This window comes from Numida meleagris, chromosome 1 (assembly GCF_002078875.1).
Source record: "Numida meleagris isolate 19003 breed g44 Domestic line chromosome 1, NumMel1.0, whole genome shotgun sequence".
Taxonomy (NCBI): domain Eukaryota; kingdom Metazoa; phylum Chordata; class Aves; order Galliformes; family Numididae; genus Numida; species Numida meleagris.
The window spans coordinates 48,770,853-48,790,292 of NC_034409.1; the positions used below are offsets into that span (position 1 = coordinate 48,770,853).

At 44.8% G+C, this 19,440-nt stretch overlaps 5 protein-coding genes across 5 annotated transcripts in view; 3 read left to right on the forward strand and 2 right to left on the reverse strand.

The window, feature by feature from the left end:
- LOC110408742 (histone H2A-IV-like) overlaps nt 1–19,440 on the forward strand; it is a 76,740-nt gene that overhangs the window by 30,007 nt on the left and 27,293 nt on the right. The window lies entirely within an intron of this gene.
- LOC110387095 (histone H2A.J-like) lies at nt 3,365–4,944 on the reverse strand. Its single transcript, XM_021374925.1, has one exon. The coding sequence runs from the start codon at nt 4,882–4,884 to the stop codon at nt 4,495–4,497; it is 390 nt and encodes a 129-aa protein (XP_021230600.1). The 5' UTR covers nt 4,885–4,944; the 3' UTR covers nt 3,365–4,494.
- On the forward strand, nt 5,160–5,649 carry LOC110387227 (histone H2B 1/2/3/4/6). Its single transcript, XM_021375158.1, has one exon. The coding sequence runs from the start codon at nt 5,218–5,220 to the stop codon at nt 5,596–5,598; it is 381 nt and encodes a 126-aa protein (XP_021230833.1). The 5' UTR covers nt 5,160–5,217; the 3' UTR covers nt 5,599–5,649.
- Nucleotides 6,701–7,640, reverse strand: LOC110408438 (histone H1.10). Its single transcript, XM_021417141.1, has one exon. The coding sequence runs from the start codon at nt 7,597–7,599 to the stop codon at nt 6,937–6,939; it is 663 nt and encodes a 220-aa protein (XP_021272816.1). The 5' UTR covers nt 7,600–7,640; the 3' UTR covers nt 6,701–6,936.
- LOC110387629 (histone H4) overlaps nt 19,131–19,440 on the forward strand; it is a 20,394-nt gene continuing 20,084 nt past the window's right edge. Inside the window, exon 1 of the mRNA XM_021376000.1 lies at nt 19,131–19,429. Coding sequence (XP_021231675.1) covers nt 19,169–19,429 — 261 coding nt within the window. The 5' untranslated portion in view covers nt 19,131–19,168. The remainder of the gene's footprint in view (nt 19,430–19,440) is intronic.

The window sequence follows — 19,440 nt, forward strand, 5'->3', positions numbered from 1 at the left end:
CCCTTGCCGAGCCCCTTCCCGCCCTTGCCTCTGCCAGACATACTCCCGCTCTCCCCGCAGACCACACTGCGCGCCTTACACTCCGCCGAGCGGCGCTATATGGCGGGGGAGCCGACCTGGTTGAGAACTGTGGCGGGCGGAGGGAGGCGGGGTTCCGACTCAGTCTCCGCCCTTTCCACCCGCGCGCCTCAGCGAGAGCTTCCCGCGGGCGGGCGGCCTCTGCCCCGCGCTGCCCCTGGGCTTTGCCTGTTGCCGGCGGGAGCCGGGGCCTCTCGCTTCCCGTGCTGGGGTCATGCTGCCTTCCTGTCCTCTCCTTCCCCGTTTCCTCCCCGTTTCCTGTGCGGATGATGTCTCCAGGGCACCACCGCCGTCTGTCGCGTGGGCCGCTGCCCCACGTTTCACTGTTTATGCGCCGCCGATCCCCATCCCGTTCCCCCCCTTTGCTGTCCCGGGGTCTGCGGCAAAATTCGGCCAATCCGAGGTCGCGCTCTGCGCTGCCGCTCGGCCCCACCCACCGTCCCCTCTTCCGCTCGTCAGAAGCGTTCCCAGAGATGGCTGCCCGGCCGTGCTCTTTGTTTGCTCCGTTCGTGGAGGTTTCGCGTTTCCTTTGTGTTCTCCTCGGGTGCTCCGCGCTCGGCATCTCCCCGCTCCTCCGTGCAGCCCCGGAGGCCTCGCCCCGAGCACTGTGCGCTTCATATCCACACGGAGCTACGGGAGGGAGCGCGGAATGAGGCCCTGAGCGATCCGGAACCGTCCCTGTGGGCGTTCGTTGCGAAACGAAGCCAGCCCGGGGCTCGTACGGGCAGCCCCGGCACGCAGTAGGGGACTCGGCGGGGAGCACCCGCGGGCGGGGCGGGCCGCACGTCTCCGGGCTGCCGCCAGCCACCGCACACGTTGTGCCGGGTCACACAGGCAGAGGTGGATCACTGAGGGGTCTCTGCTGCTCACGTGCAACCAGAGATGAGCAAAAGATGTCATGGCACACATTTCCTGAAAATGTCCATTTGACACATATCAAAGGAATGGTAACCAACTGTTTTTCCTTCAACTGATCAAAAGGTTTGCCTTTCAGCGTTTCTGCTAATGAACTTGGCACACACGTTCATCTTACCATGTGTTGGACAATATTCAAAAGGAGGTGGATTAATTGAGGAAGATTTGGGAGCCTATGATTTAAAATGTGCTTGTAAATATTATTTTACATAGCCAAAAACAATGGCTGTGACATGTAAATGTTTGTACTCTTAGCATGTTGTACACGTCAAACATCTTCACCTCTTAAAATGATCAAATTCCTTTTTAGTTTGTATAAATGTTATTTAATTTCTGAACTGCATTTTCAGCATTTGGGCCACATCTCCAGTACATCTGTTGGCAGAATATATTCCTTAAATTCAGCAAGTAACATGACAGAGGTTTTCACATTTCGAGTTGCGAGTACCCAAAGCTGTACAAATCTCTATGTTTTATTGCTTTTACAACTCAAACTCCATTTTAATTCACAATGTTTTCAGATAAATTAGGTGAATCTTCATGACTGCGCAGAACAGGTTCCAGCTGCTCACATGGTGCCCATGTGGCTGCAGCATCTGCTCAGTTCTTTGTACCTGAAGCCCCATGTCTAGACTTGTTCCTTAAAGCAGTGGAGTCAGAGCAGTTTATGCCACTGACTAAATATATAAGGAATCCTAAAGGAATGATGGGAAACATTTTCTTCCTTCAACATCAGTTCTTCATAGCTCTTCCCAAGCACAGGCTGAGTGTCCTTGTGTACCTCTTCCCTCCAGCAGTAGTGGAATGCTTCAGAAAATAAAGAAAGATGATTGGAAAATCATCTTCCAAAGCACATTTGAAATACCCCAAGGTTAGGTGCCCCCGGCCGTGGCCACAGATGGGTGTTTTTACTGCAGCCTGAGAGCAGTGTTATGTGGATCAATGTTCTGGATCTAAACCTCGGGTTATATCTCGGGTTATATTAACTGCATGTTGGTCATGAGCTTGGACCCAGCATTAGGAATAAAATGAAAAAGGAAATGTTTGCAGAACTGCCCTGTTGGGGAAAAAAAAAAAAAAAAGAATCTGCAGTGTTTCAGCTGTGCTTTACTGAAGACAGAGGCCCTATTTCCTTCTTAAAATATAGTACACTCAATCATTAATTGCATTATAGAATCATAATGGTTGGAAAAGATCTCCAAGATCATCAGCTGAACCATCCATCTACCACCAGTATTTCCCCATTGAAGCAGATGTTGTATTAGGCAACACCTCAGCACGTCTGCACAAGAAATTACATCATTTGAAAAGTAAAATCAGTGTGTCAGTGTATTATATACAAAGTTAAATTACTATTCTCTTGAGCTTAAATGATAATTTACATATATAATTGTGTATATTACAATAGGAATAATGCAAACTGAAGACACGCAAGACGTGTTTTTTTTTTTTTTTTGAGTACCCTACTCCATTTGTTGAAAATTAAGACAAGAAATGATTAAAAAAATCTTTCAGTTTTCAAATAATGCTATTCTAAGACTTGATAAATAGACAGGTAGTACCGAGTTACTCCTAAACGTAACTCTAACCTCCAATGCTCAGAGGAGAGTTTTGTTGTCTTTGTACATCCCAAGTTCTTGAGAAGGTGAAGGTGCACTGGAACCCAGAGCTACAACTAACAGCAGCACCAGAGGGTAAGGATTTCATCTTTACTACAGTTCAGTTTTTATGCAAATGAAAGAAAATTATTTAAACTCCCTCTGCTACATCTGGAACAATTTTCCTGAAAGCTGCTGGTCTTTAATCATTGGAGGTTTGGCAGCGCTCTGGTTGCTCAGCCAACTTACCCTAGAACTGCGTGGCCTACAGGATGTGGAGGTCTGACCCTCAGTGAGGAGGCAGTGTGAGAGTCACAGCAGTACAGTCCCTGGTAGCTAGGAATGAAAGCAGAATGCTAGGAAGCGGACATAAGCATCCCAGAAAGTGAAACTCCAGTTGCAGAGGGGGTAGAGTGCTGAGTGAAATATGCTGGGCTCAGAAGGAGTTTATGGAGAAGAGATTGTGGGTTCTGCAGTGTGCTGGGCTTACCCCACACTCAGAGTGGTAAGGCCCTCTCTGGTGGTGCCAGCTGGTTGCCACGGGCAGGACTTGCACTCCCACACCTGGATACAGCGCCCTGGGCTTTCTCTGGCATTCCAGTGCTTTGGTGCAAGTATTGCCATCCATCAGAGATGCACAGATACCTGTCCTGGCGACTCAATATAGAAGAGATGCGCCTGGGAAAACAACAATCTTTGCAGTTCTTCAAGAGGAAAAGTAAGTGCCTGAAGATATTTAGCCACAACTAATTAGGATCAATAAAACAACGTAATGAAATTGTAACAACTTTACATTTATCCACTTGCAAACAGAACAATGAGGCACAGGTGAGGTCACCAGATGGGATCAGTCTGCTGCACCGGGCAGCTCTTCCATTACACCCGCACCAACAATCCTCAATGTTCCACTTCAGCTATGGAAGAACCCTACCTAGAGAGCTCCTCCGTTACAGCAGGGCTGGGCTATAGGTGCTGTTTTCTTCTTCCAAAGCAGTCCTCCTCCTCCTCGGGGGATCCACAGGGCAGAAGTGCTGTGCAGGTGGGAGCTGTTGCCTTGCTGCAGTCACGTCGAGCTCCAGGGAACACCCCAGCAGGAGGAGTCAGACAGCCTTCTGAATAACTCACACCAGCAAATCAGAGGTGCTTTAGCACAGTGCTCTTGAATGATACTTGTGTCCACAAATTCATATGATATTGCCTGCAGTTAACTGACGTTAACAGGAGACCATTTAGAAGACCAGTATGTCTGAAAATTCTGTTTTGAATAGAAACCTGTAAGTGCTGCAGTTTTTCTGAAAGGAAAGATGCTATAGTTGGTGCCCTACTGGGCAAGTTGGTGTAGTTTAGGATCCAGATCAAATTAAATTATCCTCACTACAGCATTTCCCATTCTCAAAATAAGTACAGCTACAGAACAACTTTATAATATTAAGATCAAGGCCAATGCCACAAGTTTTCCTTCATTTTAAGATAAGGATATGCAGCTTTGGGGCATTCATTAGTTTATTTTCTTACTTCATACACTTATTTTCCTCATCTCCCACTAACATCCTTTATTTCATACCATAAAGCCATGATACACAGTATAACAAAAACCAATATTAAGCAGATAAAACATTAAGAAACTAATATTCTACTGTTCCACTACAACCACCAAAATCTTACAAAGTAATTAGTTTTTCTACAATAAAAAGGAAAAGTTATAAAGGAAATGGCTGAAAACACATACAGAAACCAGAAATTTTACTCAACACACTGAAGACAAAGGCAGCATAAAAGCAACACTTGACACAAAGGCACTTCCTTAAAAACGCAACTCAACTCTTTTCTGAGAAAGTGGGTGGCTCTGAAAAGAGCCTTTGGATTATGTTTTGAAAAATCTAACCAGCTTTGTTAGCTAAGATTATTTGCTTTTAGCCTTGTGACTCTCGGTCTTCTTAGGCAGCAGCACGGCCTGGATGTTGGGCAGCACCCCACCCTGCGCGATGGTGACCTTGCCCAGCAGCTTGTTGAGCTCCTCGTCGTTGCGGATGGCCAGCTGCAGGTGGCGCGGGATGATGCGCGTCTTCTTGTTGTCGCGGGCCGCGTTGCCCGCCAGCTCCAGGATCTCGGCCGTCAGGTACTCCAGCACGGCCGCCATATAGACAGGCGCTCCAGCCCCCACCCGCTCCGCGTAGTTACCTTTCCGCAGCAGCCGGTGCACGCGGCCCACGGGGAACTGCAGCCCGGCCCGCGACGAGCGCGACTTGGCTTTAGCTCTCACCTTCCCGCCCTGTTTTCCACGGCCCGACATAGTTTTGCCGCTGGCAGGAGACTACAGCAACACCCACACGCACAACAATACTGAGAAAAACATACTGACGCAGGCACTCTTCCCCTTTTATCCCTTCCCAGGGCGGGAGTAACGCTTGGTGATTGGCTGGAAACAACCATGGGGAAAACAACCAATGAAAGAGCGGATCTTATTTCAACCAATCAGAGACAAAGGGACACCCCTTCCGGAAAGGACCAATCGCATTGCACGAATTGGAGACCCTGTATTTGCATAACAGACCTATAAATAGGGGCGCCGCAGCCATCTTAGCTGCAGTTCACTTCTTAGTGAGTCTGGTGTTGTGCGGTTGAAATGCCTGAGCCGGCCAAGTCTGCTCCCGCCCCCAAGAAGGGCTCTAAGAAGGCGGTCACCAAGACCCAGAAGAAGGGCGACAAGAAGCGCAAGAAGAGCCGCAAGGAAAGCTACTCGATCTACGTGTACAAGGTGCTGAAGCAGGTGCACCCCGACACGGGCATCTCGTCCAAGGCCATGGGCATCATGAACTCGTTTGTCAACGACATCTTCGAACGCATCGCCGGCGAGGCGTCGCGCCTGGCGCACTACAACAAGCGCTCGACCATCACGTCGCGGGAGATCCAGACGGCCGTGCGGCTGCTGCTGCCCGGCGAGCTGGCCAAGCACGCGGTCTCCGAGGGCACCAAGGCAGTCACCAAATACACCAGCTCCAAGTAGAGAGCTCCGGATCTTTGCTTTTAACCCAAAGGCTCTTTTCAGAGCCACCCACATATTCCCTGAAAGAGCTTTAACACAGCACATCTCTGTCTAATTGATTTGGAAGCTGGAAAAAGATGCAGTTATTTCAACCGAACAATCCCTGCTTGATTCCAGGTTTAGTGCAAGCGCTAAATAAAGATCTGTCTCCAGATTCATTGGTCAGTGGTTTGTGGTGGTAAACAATTTCAGATTTGTTGACTAAACAGCTTTGTAAATGTTATGTGTCTGTTATTTCACTGTCTAATAAACAAGCAGTGTCGCTTCGTTTTCAGTAGGTGCAGTGCACTGATACGCAACTTCCCTCTTAAAAAAATACCACGTATCCTTCAATAACTCCACTAACGCGTTCCCTAGAGAATAAAACAAGCAACCGTGATCTTTTTCTGCCTAAGTGGTCTTAGTGTTTCTCTGAGCTTATATTTTAGTTAGGGAGAAAACAACGGTTACCCCTGCAGACCTGAAAACCAAGGACACGAGCGAGGACGCGGCTGGACAGCCGCTTTTGGAGCGGAGCTGTCGGGACGTACCGGCTCGGCGGCAGCGCTCTGCAGCGCGGGCTTTTCAAATCTTTCCAACCGTCCAATAAGCGGCCGCGGCCTCTCCCATCAGCCAATCAAAACTGGCCGCAGGCAGCCCCGGGCGTCCCAGGCAGCCCCGCGTCCGCCCAGGAACGGGGCTCCGTCCGGCAGCGGCCCCGGTGAGCTCCGGGAGCGCTGTGCCCGGCTCTGGGAGAGGGTGGGAGGGAGGTGGCGGCCGCGCTGCCTGCTCCGCCCCGGCGCTCTGCGACTATAACTGCAGCTCTGTGAAGCTGTGCGGGAATTAAGACGTCCCCTGCCGAGCGGAAAGGTCATTGCCAAGGACGCGGAGGAGCAGCGCTGGAGAGTTGGCAGAGATGGTCCCTAAGAGGCGTGGCAATAGCACGCAGACTGTTAGGGACCGCATTGTCTGAGTTAAAGCACCGAGAAAGACCTGCATGCCCTGGAGCGATACCCGCCCCAGCAGTCCCTTTAACACACGCACCGCTGCCCTGCGGTGCTCAGACAAAGGCAGCATGCAGAGATTTTCCTGCGAACGCAGATTTTATTTTTTTCCAGCCCTAGCTTAACCACGTCCGGCAGCTCAGTGTCCTGTGCTTTCTGCAGGCGAGCATACCATCCGATCCCGAGCGAATAATGGCGAACTGTGAGCTTCGCTGCAGGCATGGTGCTCGATGTCCGAGTGTCTCAGCTCTTTTTCGGACAGTGGTGGGTGGCTCTTAAAAGAGCCGTTGGGTTTAAGTATTTCTACTTCAATACTTCATTTCTTGGCCGCCGCCTTCTTCGCCTTGGCTGCCTTGGGTTTGGCAGCCTTGGATTTGGCAGCCTTGGGCTTCACCGCCTTCGCTTTGGCCGGGCTCTTGGCAGTCGCCGCCTTTTTGGGCTTGGCAGCCTTGGTCGCCTTCTTGGGGCTCTTGGCCGCCTTCTTGGTGGCAGCAGCTGCCGGCTTCTTGGCTTTCTTAGGGCTCTTCTTCGCTGCCGCCGCCTTCTTGGGCTTCTTGGCAGCACTGGCGGGCTTCTTGGCCGCCGGTTTCTTGGGCTTGGCCGCTGGCGTTCTCTTCTTGGGAGCCTTCTCCTTCACCTCGCCCGGCTTCTTGCTGAGACGGAACGAGCCGGAGGCGCCGGTGCCCTTGGTCTGCACCAGGGTGCCCTTGCTGACGAGGCTCTTGAGCCCCAGCTTGATGCGGCTGTTGTTCTTCTCCACGTCGTAGCCGCCGGCGGCCAGCGCCTTCTTGAGCGCGGCGAGGGAGAGCCCCTTGCGCTCCTTGGAGGCGGACACGGCCTTGGTGATCAGCTCGGTGACGCTGGGGCCCGCGGGCTTGCGGGCTTTGGCGCCGCCCGCCGCCTTCTTCGGCTTCTTGGCGGCGGCCTTGGCGGCAGGGGCGGCGACCGCGGGAGCGGCGGCGGGAGCGGTCTCCGACATCGCGGCAGAGACTTCTTCCTAATCAAAAGAAAGTAATTGGGCTACAGTAACCCCGATGCCTGAATTTATAGCGAAGCGGTGATCTGTGATTGGTGCTTTGCAGAGCCCGCCTAACTGTTAGCCAGGAAGAGCTTTCCGTCCTCCGGGTCTGTGTTTCTTCGGAGTTATAAATTCGTATTTTTTGGAAAATGCCGGCCGCGAAATCACCCCATTTTCTTCGGGGGGTAAAGAGAAGACCTTGGAGCTTCATTCTGGGAAGTTTGTCGCGGCAGGCATCCGGGACGGGAGCAAAAAGACGCGTTTAACGTGCCGTCCTGCGTCCGAGAAGACCCTGGGGAAGGCGAACTTTTGTTTTTCCGTCTAAATTAAAATAAAACCTTTCGTTAAAAAATCTTCCCCGTTGCGCAGATTTGATCTTTAGGGGCTTTTCTCCGGAACAGGATAGATAGCAGGGGGGCAGCTTCAATATTTTTGTCGTAAACTGATTTCAAAGAGAAGGAAGTAACACAATTTCGTGGCTGAGCTTTGAATATGGATAAAGAATCGCCTCCCTGAACCATATCTTTAACTATTAAGAATATGATATTCCTACAGAATTCTGTGTTTTGAGAGAATAAGATACGTCCAGAGGAATGTGTGTATTGTAACTTGTCACTGCTCCTCGTATTTTGTTGTGTTCTGTGAGGGAATGGCAGCGTTTTGGTTTTGATTTTTTTTTTTTTTTTTTTTTGGAAATAGTTTCTGTATATGAAAAACGAAGCTGTTTTTGCCTCGTTGATAAATTTAAAGTCGAAATAAGCTGCAAGCTCGATGTTTTCTCCTTTACAGTGTAGTATATTGATGTTCTTAAAACATGCAAAAGTCAGAGGCAACAAGTAAGGAGAAAAACGTCCAACAGATATAATGTCTAACAGATATAAAACAGATACATAAACGCCCAACAGACAAAGATGTGTCACACTCTCCTTAATCATTAATGGAACAAACAGAAGCCTCTCTTCTCCCCAAATAAATACAAAAATATGGAAATCCGACCTCTGCGAACAGAATGACTCATACAACATTTATTTACATATATTTGGATACAGGCTCTTTTTTCACCATAAGCTTCATAAAATCCATAATTCTCTTCTTCAGAGGAAAAAGAAAACAGTCAGACAAATCCTCATAACATAAATCCTCATAAGTTGACATGATTTTCAGGTAATCCTCACAAGTTAAAACCAGCTTTGATTTTCACTTAATTATCATCTCACCAAGTAACAAGTGAAAGTAATTCTGTTAGTTATTTAGTTTGTTTAGGTAGTGATAAGGATGGTTTGCAATTATTTTGGAGCTGATCAGAGCCTCAACTGAATTCTAATTAGAAAGCAGACAGAAATTTATTCCTTCATTGAAAAATAACCAATTAATCCCCAAATATTGTTTTGTCCCATTGCACTTTAGAAATAGTCACAATACAAAATGTCAGTGGGCTGTTGTACAAGAGAACATCTCTTCTAGTACGGATGAATCTCAGATTCTTGAAGATAAATAATACTCTGCAGAAGGCCTTGTCATGTAGTTTTATTGGTCCAATGCTGAAGGCACCATTGAGTTATTCTTAACATTAAGGGGTTTTAGTTTAAATGAAGTATACCATATATACCGTATATAGCAAGGAGTATTGAGATACATTAGAACAGCCAGAGTGTAAACCATGAACTGCCTCCATTTTATCTTCCCATGTAATTCTATTTTTATTTTTCTGTGTCTACATGTATGCCAGCTGATGTGCTGAAGGTGAGGAAAGTAAAGGCAGAGGAAGGGTGGATTCTGGTTGTTCAGTTCCCCACTGCTGAAGCCAGGCTGAAAGGCATCTGAGCTGTGCTCTGAGATCTGCCACACTTCAGTGAAGGCGGTGTGGTTCCCAGATAAGCAGCCAGGGCAAATCCACAGTAACCGCAGAGCTTAGGCTAGGCACCTACATTAGCCTACTGAGAGACAAATAGGTGGTTGCTAGACAATGAGATGATGCTTATTTTCCAGGTCAGTTAGATGGATATTTCCATAAAACAGAATCAGCCTGTAAGTGATAGAGAAGACAGAGCTAGGAAGGGTTGTCAGGTATGAGGATCTGTTTGATGTGAGGCACTCTTCTGGGTTAGAGATGCAGGCAGCAGGGGTAGGATCATCTGATCTGATGGATGATGTTCTTCTCCTGGTTTTAGTTCTCAGTGGGTTGGTGTAAATCCAGATGTTTTTAATTATCTCCCTCCCTCAAGTGCTGACTGTTCTCAGTTGCACTTCCGGAGTTCCTCATTTTTTCGCTGGCAGTCTGAGGCACCTGAATGCAGACTTGGCAGTTCACCTCCAACATCGAGTTGTCAGCACCCCTCATCCTGCCTGTTCCTCAAGCATCAGACCTGTCCTGATCTGCACAGGGCATACCCCTGGCCTACTTGTTCTGATCACTTCTAATCAGTTTCCTGGTCTTAACTGCATTTCTGAAAAGTTTTTAAAGAGGGGAGAGTGGGCCCTTAGAGTTATGAGGTGCTGTGAATAGAGCTTTTACCTTCCCTCCCCTCCCCTCCCTTCCCTTTTCTCTGAACAATTTTCAAATTTACTTTTCTGGAAATAGCTGTTAAGAGAGGAACCAGATTATTTTTTGTTATCAAGACATAGGCTTCACATGGAGGAAAAACAGATCAGACATTAGACAGAGGCAGATTAGACACGCAGACTACAGGAGAACAATATGGCTAAGCTGAAGATTACACTCACTTAATAATGTTTACTCTTCTTAGCATGTTGAAGACCCAGAGAAATTATGAATTTTTAATGTAAGTGTCCTATTCTCTTGACAACAGATGTTTTTGCATGCATTCACGTAATTACTCTTAACATTAATCATTAAAAAAATATATAACAAGATTAAGAAACATTAGTAAAATTTTTGCTGTGTGGCAAATTTACTGACAATGCTGATTCAGCAACTGCAAAGTTTATACAGTAAGGAAGAATTAAGATGTCAAAGTGACACCAGTAATAAAGTCACATGTATTGCTTGACATACATACCTCAGTAAAGCTAAGAAAAATATGTCATTGGATGTTTCAGCATTAAGGCATCTCTTGTCCTAATAAATGTATCTATTTTGCCTTCTGATCTACTTATTATCTGCAGTGATGCAACAGTTTAGAAAGCTGAGAAAAACATGTTTCCATTTGGTATAAGTGAAGAAACTTCACTTGCAGTTCCATAGCAGGAGGGTCTCTACTGCTGCTTTCTTTCTTCAGTGGATGTACATTGCCACAACACTGTTTCATCCTCAGGTTCAGGAACAACTTTGGCCTCTGCCACATTCAAAGCATGACAAACGCAAAACAAATGAAGAAACAAAAAAGTTTCTCATTCTTGTCAGTCAAATGCAGTGGAGTGATAAATATATCCAGAAATAAATGTACCTTTGAGGTCCATCATATTACTGAGTTCTTAAAGGTTGAGATACAAAAAGGATGTTCCCACCGCACTCTTCCCATCATAGAAGTATCTAATAATCTCCATAGTAGTTTTCCTATTTACTTAGGCTCAGCAAAGCAGGATTGCTGCCAGTGATGAGAACACTTGAAATAATGACAGTGATTTGTAAGACTGCAGTGATTTTAGAATCCACAGAATAGTGGAAGGTGGAAAGCATCTCTGCAGATCATTGAGTCTAATGCCCAAGATCAAAGCATGGTCAACTAGAGCAGGGAGACGTAACAACCCCTATGGGCAAACTGTTCAACTGTTTGACCAGCTTTACGGTAATTTTTTTTTTTTTAAGTTTTAGTAGAATTTCCTGTGTTTCAGTTTGTGATAATTTCTTCCTGTCCTGCCAGGACAGTTCTCATCAGAGCTGAGTGGAGGGAAAAAAAATCACCTCCACCAGAACTAGTTCGCAAATAGTACTTATCCATGTTAATTTATGAAACCCATATATGGACTAATGATGAATTGTACTCCTGCCATTTTTTACTTTGGGTAATTAGAAGTAGCTTCAGAAAAACATTGTTACCTCTCATACAGTTTCATTTTCAAGGCTTGTCAAGACCAGTTTGAACTGAATTGCCCTGTCTTGGCTTTGTGGTCATGTTGTCCATGAATGTAGGACTTGTAATGGCTAATTGGAGTCTCAGCAAATCTGCTATTTCAAATAATAATACCAACCAAAACCCCTAAAACCAGGGTATGTCAGTAGGTTTGTACAAGAAAGGCAATAACATAGAAAAAAAAAATTAAAATGGGGTGATTGAAGTGCCTAATCAGGATCTAGTGGATTCTTGCATGTGAGTAAATAAAGGAAACACAGCAAAGCCACTCTCCTCTCTGCCATGTTTGCTAGCCAGCAAAAATCAGGGCTTTCCCTTTTCATGACTGGAGATGAAAATCTCTTTATCCACCTGGAAAATATGGAATAGAAATGCCCAGAGAATTATGTTTTATTTCTCTACACCCATTGCTGAGAATTGTTATTGTTATATCTAGGAATCTGATTTATAAACAGAATTTTGTTCTACTGGAGTTATAAATATTGTCTTATTTTCAGCAGCAGAAGGAGGGGAAGCTTATAAATAAAGGACACATACGCCTACGTGTGGAAATGAAATGTAACCCTTACTACAGTTCTCATGAATTGCCTGGAAAAAAAAGAAAATAATGGTAATGTACAACACAGTTAGATTCCAGATAGCCAGATTACAAGTACTAATCCAGTCAGTGCTGTAAATTGATACTAGGTCATCAATATATAACATCCACATCCTATCCCTTCCATAACAGTGAGGATGTGTACATTCTTAGGTGCCATTTCATAAGATGTCATGCTAAGTGAAAGGAATGCTGAAAGCTTACCTGTGGTAATACTCAGTAGATCCAGCTCTACACACTGCCTGAAAACCACTCTTTTACTCTTAAGGTGTCTAAATAACATGGCAAGAACTAAGAAGTTACAGGGGCACAGACTCAGCATACGCTGGGAAAGGGACACCTTGTTACCACATCAGCCAAATTCAAGGAAGATGTGAACTTACTTGCTCCAAAACTAACTTTGGAAAGGCTCTCAGTGGAGAAAGGAATATTTTCCTATAGCTGACGGATACACTGCAGATTTTATCTCCATTTCAATTTTACTCAATGTTGGAAAATTTCATAAATGTGGGAAAATACGATAACTGAAATTACTAATCAGGGAAACTTTGTCTACCACAAAACAAACACACACGCACTGATAACAAAATTGTTTGAAAGTTTATGATTGTCATTTATTAAATAAGAATGCTGTGTCAAACAGTATTCTGCAAGAGTCAGTCTTTGGCCTGATATAATTTTATTATCCATTTGAATAATAGTTTACAGTGCATATCTAGAAGTGTTACAGGTGCCAACAATAAATCTAGAATGATGGAGGTTAGAAAGTGAAAAGTTCCTTGTAAATTGGAGACATTATCTTCAAAACTGTGAAATTCACTTGGAAATAAATACATAAGCTTTAGGGCAGCAGTTGACTAGCACTTGAATAGACCTGCATCTTCAGGTTATAACTGTAACCTGAAATGATATAGATACAACTAGATAATGAACCAAGGGAGGAAAATAAGAATTAAGGGAGGAACACAATGATTATATCTGCAACACAAATGAAGATGATCTCCCACTGTAGTCAGGACTAGTGTGGTGTTACAGTGTGTTTTATACCTGGCTTTTGTACTAAATTATAGGTAATAAGAAGTGAAAAATCAGGAAACACGCAGAAGAAAACAACAGTGGTTATCACAAGTCTAGGAGCTACTCCCTGATTAAAGGGCACATACAGCTGGAATTGCCTGACTCAAGGAGAAGGCTTAAAAATTAATGATCCTTCATAAACACTAAAACCATTGAGGGGAAGGGAATTATATTTGCTCAATGTACATTGTTGAAAATACAAGAAAATGTAAGAAAATACTTGCTGCAACCAACTAAAAGTAAGGGAATCATTTCTAATAATGAGTGGAGTGACACACTGGGAGGACTGTGAAGTGTCCAGTGATCAGTGACACTGAACTATTATCAGAAATAAAAAGGGTATGATTGACTGTTGATAGTGAATGGAGGACAAGAAAATTGCAGATGCCTTGATACTCGTAATTGTCTCCTGACTATAGATCAGAGGGAATCTGTGTGGGTGAGGGAGAGATGCTTAATGCATTGCACTTTGCATTCAGTAACATTTTTGGAATGATCTCCCACAGCACTCTCATTTGGGATCTCATTTGGGATCCGAGGGAGTACAGGCAGTTCAGCAGGCTGTCAAGTACTGGAAAATTGACTATAAAGTGAAATGAAAGCTCAGCAGTTAACAGCTTATAGAAGAACAACTCATAGAAAATTAGAATATCCCAGGGCTTCATACTACTTTACTATTTTCAGTAATATCCTATATGATAAAACAGGATGTACCCTTCACATATGTAGAAGACACTAAATTAGGGAGGGTAGGGAGAGCAAAAATTAAGACATGCAGTCCAAAGGGACTTTAGTAAACTTGAATTCAGCCAAAAGAAATCTCATGTTGTTTGTTATGGAGAAATGCAAATTTCTGCACGTAAAACAGAACAGCTATTTACATCAGCATAGGCTGGGAAATGATGAGCCTGAGCCCCCTGCTAAGGTTAGGGTCATCTTTCCCAACCACTGGGCCCTCAAAGGGATGACTGTTGCTGTATCCAGAACATAATAATAAATAAAGCCCTGTAAGCAGCTGAGGTTTCAAATGAAACATTTGGTTTTTCAACAAAAATATTACTGAAACAAAGACAAAAGCACAGCAGTAGTGTCTGGAGACACCGACACAACACACGTCACCATTTTACAGACTTGGCTTCCTCCAGAAACACACAGCTCAAGACAAAATTAATTATCTTTTAACAGGAATGTGAATAGTAGGTTCATGAGCGTATAAACAGGAGGGGGATCGATTGTTTGTGAGGGTGGATAGCGATAGGACAAGGGGGAATGGTTTTAAGCTGAGACAGGGGAGATTTAGGTTAGATATTAGGAGGAAGTTTTTCACACAGAGGGTGGTGACGCACTGGAACAGGTTGCCCAGGGAGGTTGTGGATGCCCCGTCCCTGGAGGCATTCAAGGCCAGACTGGACGTGGCTCTGGGCAGCCTTGTCTAGTGGTTGGCGACCCTGCACTTGGCAGGGGGGTTGAGACTCAATGATCTTTGAGGTCCTTTTCAACCCAGGCCATTCTATGATTCTATGATTTCTTTGAAAACCGTGTCCCAGAAAGGCTGATTGGAGAAGACAGTACTTCAACTGCTGTTATGTACTTATAATTCTATAGGGGTTGGCAGAGTTCAAAAGAAATGCATCTTGCCCAGTGCATCTCTGCAGAATCTCAGGCAGGGAGAGAATAGCCTCTGCTGGGTAGGAAACATTATGCTTACCAGACTTCTGTGATACTTTACCTTCACTTAATGTATCAATGTATCAGGAGACCTGTGTGCTTCAAATACCACTTTGGAAAGCAAAGTAATAATTTAAGAGAAGCAGCCAAGTATCAGCTGAGTTGTTGAGCAGATGGCTTGCAATCCTTCACCCGAGTGCAGGACCAGACATGCATGGTGTCCTACAGAGCTATGACCTCACGGGCCACCCTGCTCCTGGAAAACCATCTGGAGGGACACTGGAGAGGCCTGGTTCTGCACTCAGCCCTTTGTTGTCTCCCTGGGGAAAGCCTGGAGTCCAGGGAGGACAACATGGGCAAAGCAGTGTGCTGGAGTCCATCCTCAGCTTACTTCCCTGTCCTTTCTCTCCTGTGTTCTAGAACAGCTTAACTTGAGGAACTAGGTATTTGCTATCTTCCAACACCCCAACACCGGCCTAGGAATTCCTCCAGCCTTTCCCCAGATTGCTATTCAGCTATGCCAGCTATTTGGGGAGCCTGCCAGCACCTGTCCTTGCCTCACTAGCCTGAGAGAGAACTGCTAGGCTGCCAAATGGCTTGTGACAGGGGAAAGAGAGACCTATGTATTTCAGCCTACATTTTAGCTTGTGCATGGTGTGGTGGGGGACAATGCCTTTGGAAGCCTCCTCCTGTCAAGGTGGACATCAGACTCACAGTGTTTGAGTGTGGGCGCCAAGGACAACATTCCTTGGGAAATGTGTGTGCAGTGGCCCTTCCTGCCATCGCTGCTGGAGACCAGTGCTGTGATGTCATCATTTTCCATGAAGAAATGGCAGCCAGATCCTGCTGGTTTGCAGATGAACACAGCAGTGACTCAGACAGCTTGCACTTACCCTATTGCGAGCAGCTGGCATGGCACAAAGGAAGTGAGAGGACTTCTGGAAAATTTTGCCCATGTGGATCATTTTCGGATGTGTAAGAAGCCACACCCTGTGCATAGCAAATGGCGGACCTCAAAGGCCAGAGCATGCTGCTGGGCCATGCTGGAGCTCATTCCTTGCCTTATCAAACACTGTGTGGTTTCCAGATTTGGCAGCAAGGGAAAGGTTATCAACAATCCAAAGCAGCCCCCCCTCTTGGATCTGATTGAGGGCAGCCTCTAAACACCAGAATCTCAGCTTTGTAGTGTGGCACTGAAGGTGGGGTACGTAGGCATGGGGGTACAGAGAATGAGGACTACTGGAGTAGATTTAGAAGCCTGGAATGTACCAAAGAAGTCAAACCTGGTGTGTTGTTCGCAGTCTTACCCACATGACAGGTTGCCATCCACCACATTTCTGTGCAGTCAATGTCTCTGTAAGCATTTTCTTTCAGATATCCCACATGAGAAGAATTTAATATTCAATATCACGTTTACTTATGTGATATTTGGCATTACATGAGATTTCGACTTAAAAGTGTTAAGCAGTAATTTACCAAGATCACATCAGAAAGGTAATATAGCAATAGTGACGCACAGCTGAATCTCATTGCAAACATGATTCTCTTACTGATCTCTATATACTCCTTGCTACAACAGCAATCTTTCTCAGTCACCCAAAAGGAGTAGGTTGTTTGAATGTCAGCTCTAACCCATTGTTCTCTTCAAAGTTTGTTCTATTAGTCGCCTGATTTCTATATCTCATGTTGGGCTGAACCACAGATAAATCACCACCTCCCACACCCCATGATGCTGTAGCAGGATGAAATTAATTATTTATCATGGGCTGGGGGAACCTGGTGATTCACTGACACAGCTGTCTTATTTCAAACCAGTTACTTTCCAGTCTCACTTGTGTTCACTTAAGTTCATTTTTCTTTACTAAAGCTCATTAATTTTCTTTTCACCTTCTCCTCTGAGCTCCTCTCTGTGGTGGGGTGAGCCGGTCTGCCACAAATGCCCAGGTTTTCACTTCAAGGCAAAGATCTGTTTCATTTCCCCAGACAGCCCAGTTAAGATCTGGTATGTTTTCAGCATGGCAGATAACAGGAGCATAGAGCAGTGCAAAGCTGAGATCTGTATGACCTTTCTCATTCACAAAGAAAAGATCACAATTCCATTTTTTCCCTTTGTAATTGACAGATAATATTTTAAATAGAGAATGAACTACCATTTGTCAGTGAGTGGACAGTGCAAGAAGTACCAAAAATTCTCCAGTACTGATAAAAGACTGCAAACTACTGGTTTGAAAAATATAGATGGCTTTCCAGGTGATTATTCACATGTATTTCTACAATACAGTGTCTGACAGTATTTTATTTTTATTTTTTGTCTAATATTGATTTGAAAGCTGATATCTGAAATTCCATCTCCATTTCATTAATTATTTTATTTCTAAAGTCAGGATTAATTAATAACTGTGTATTCTAATTTGTAACTCTGCAGTTTCCAATGTAGATGCAAAACCCTCCAAAAGTCCTTTCTAATAGTGCTAGATTTTAAACACAAATGAGAAAACATCATGTTAGTTACCTACAGGATGAAGAAAACCATCATATGAGCATGGCAGACAAAAACTTGCAAATGTAATCCAAAATACCAGTTCAAAAATCCTATGGACAGATAGCAAGTGTTCTCAGTGTGCCAGAGTCATTTGCCTCTGCCTCACAGAGTTAAGTGTCTTGAATCCATCTTGTGAATATTTCTTTAGTATACGTATGTAATAAATATATTTTTTTTAATGGCAAATCCTATTGCTAGAGCACTGTCACTACCAGGTATTAGCAGGGGTTTGGGAGCAGAAAGGAAAGACTCCTGGAATACAGCATTCTGCTGCAAGTGAGGCACTTATAAGTGAGGTAAAGACCATCCTAACTAACTTAGAAACAGACATGCAAAACAGTTCTTTAGGCTACAAACAGCAGAAGATACGTGGTAACACTTCCCAGGTAAAGAAAGGATGTATGAAAAGGTCTACAACAAATCTAAGGGGACATAGATTATGACCAATTATATGATAACTTAGATATAGCTAGGCGTTACTCCTCATCTATGCGATAAGAAGCACAGTTGTTAAAGATTATGGAAAAAATATGGGTGCCTCTACTAAGTAAACTATAGCAGCTGAAAAGGACAAAGAAGTGATATTGACCATGAAAATATTTAGGGGTAGCATAAAAAATAACTTTTGAAGAGACAGGATTATTATCTCCTATTTTAAGCTTAACATTTGACCAAAATTTGAACAAGAACCTCCTTCAGCTATATGGCAGAATTAAATTCCTTTATTGTTGAACAGAGTGAAGTTCCACTTTAGTACCTAGCAGTTCAGTAAAGGATATATGTTCTAATTATGGTAGAGTTTGAAAGTAATATGTTGAAATGATACTTGAAAGGACAGAGTAAAGTCAAACTTGAGAGATGATAATCTCCTTCTTTCAAAACCAAACAAACAAGTGAGCCAAACTGAAAATGGTAACCATTTAATATCAGTGTACCTATCTAAAAAATCTTGTTTTATCTTCTCGTGAATATAAGCTTATAGACTCAGACTTGCTGATGAAAAAAAGGGAAGAGTATCAAATTCCATATTTTTGAAATAGGAAATAGAAACCAAACAACAAAAACTGTATTTTAGAAAATCTGTCAGCACAAATGTGCAGTCTGCCTGACTAAAAGGACAGCATGAAAAAAACTTCAAAACACTAAAAGTTCTGAAGAAAAGTTCATTAAATTCTAAATACATGAAAAAAAAGGAGAAAACAATAAATAAACAACAGTGAGAAAACAATGGGAATTTAAAGTGATTCAAACAAACATGGGAGCAGTGCAAAATAATAAAATACATGTACATGCTTGGGACAAAAAGATTAATTAAAATACTGATAAAGGGATGAAAAATTCTTTTCAATTCTTAAGACCATTTAGTAAGTGGGGAGTATTCACTTGAGAGGGTGTAATCGTAACAGCTCTGCCCATAGTTTAACAGGAGGCGCTGCGCCATCACCCGCTGTGCGGGATGCAACAAAAACGGCGGGAACCCCTCCTACGCCTTCTCGCGCGCGCGCGCGCGCTCTCTCTCACCGCAGTTTCCAATCAGGTCGGCTCCCGCACTACAAATATCGCCGCGCCCCGCCAGTCCCCCCACTTTTCTTCCCAACTCGCGGAGCAGTGATGTCTGGCAGAGGCAAGGGCGGGAAGGGGCTCGGCAAGGGGGGCGCCAAGCGCCATCGCAAGGTGCTGCGCGACAACATCCAGGGCATCACCAAGCCGGCCATCCGCCGCCTGGCGCGGCGCGGCGGCGTCAAGCGCATCTCGGGGCTCATCTACGAGGAGACGCGCGGCGTGCTGAAGGTCTTCCTGGAGAACGTCATCCGCGACGCCGTCACCTACACCGAGCACGCCAAGAGGAAGACGGTCACGGCCATGGACGTGGTCTACGCGCT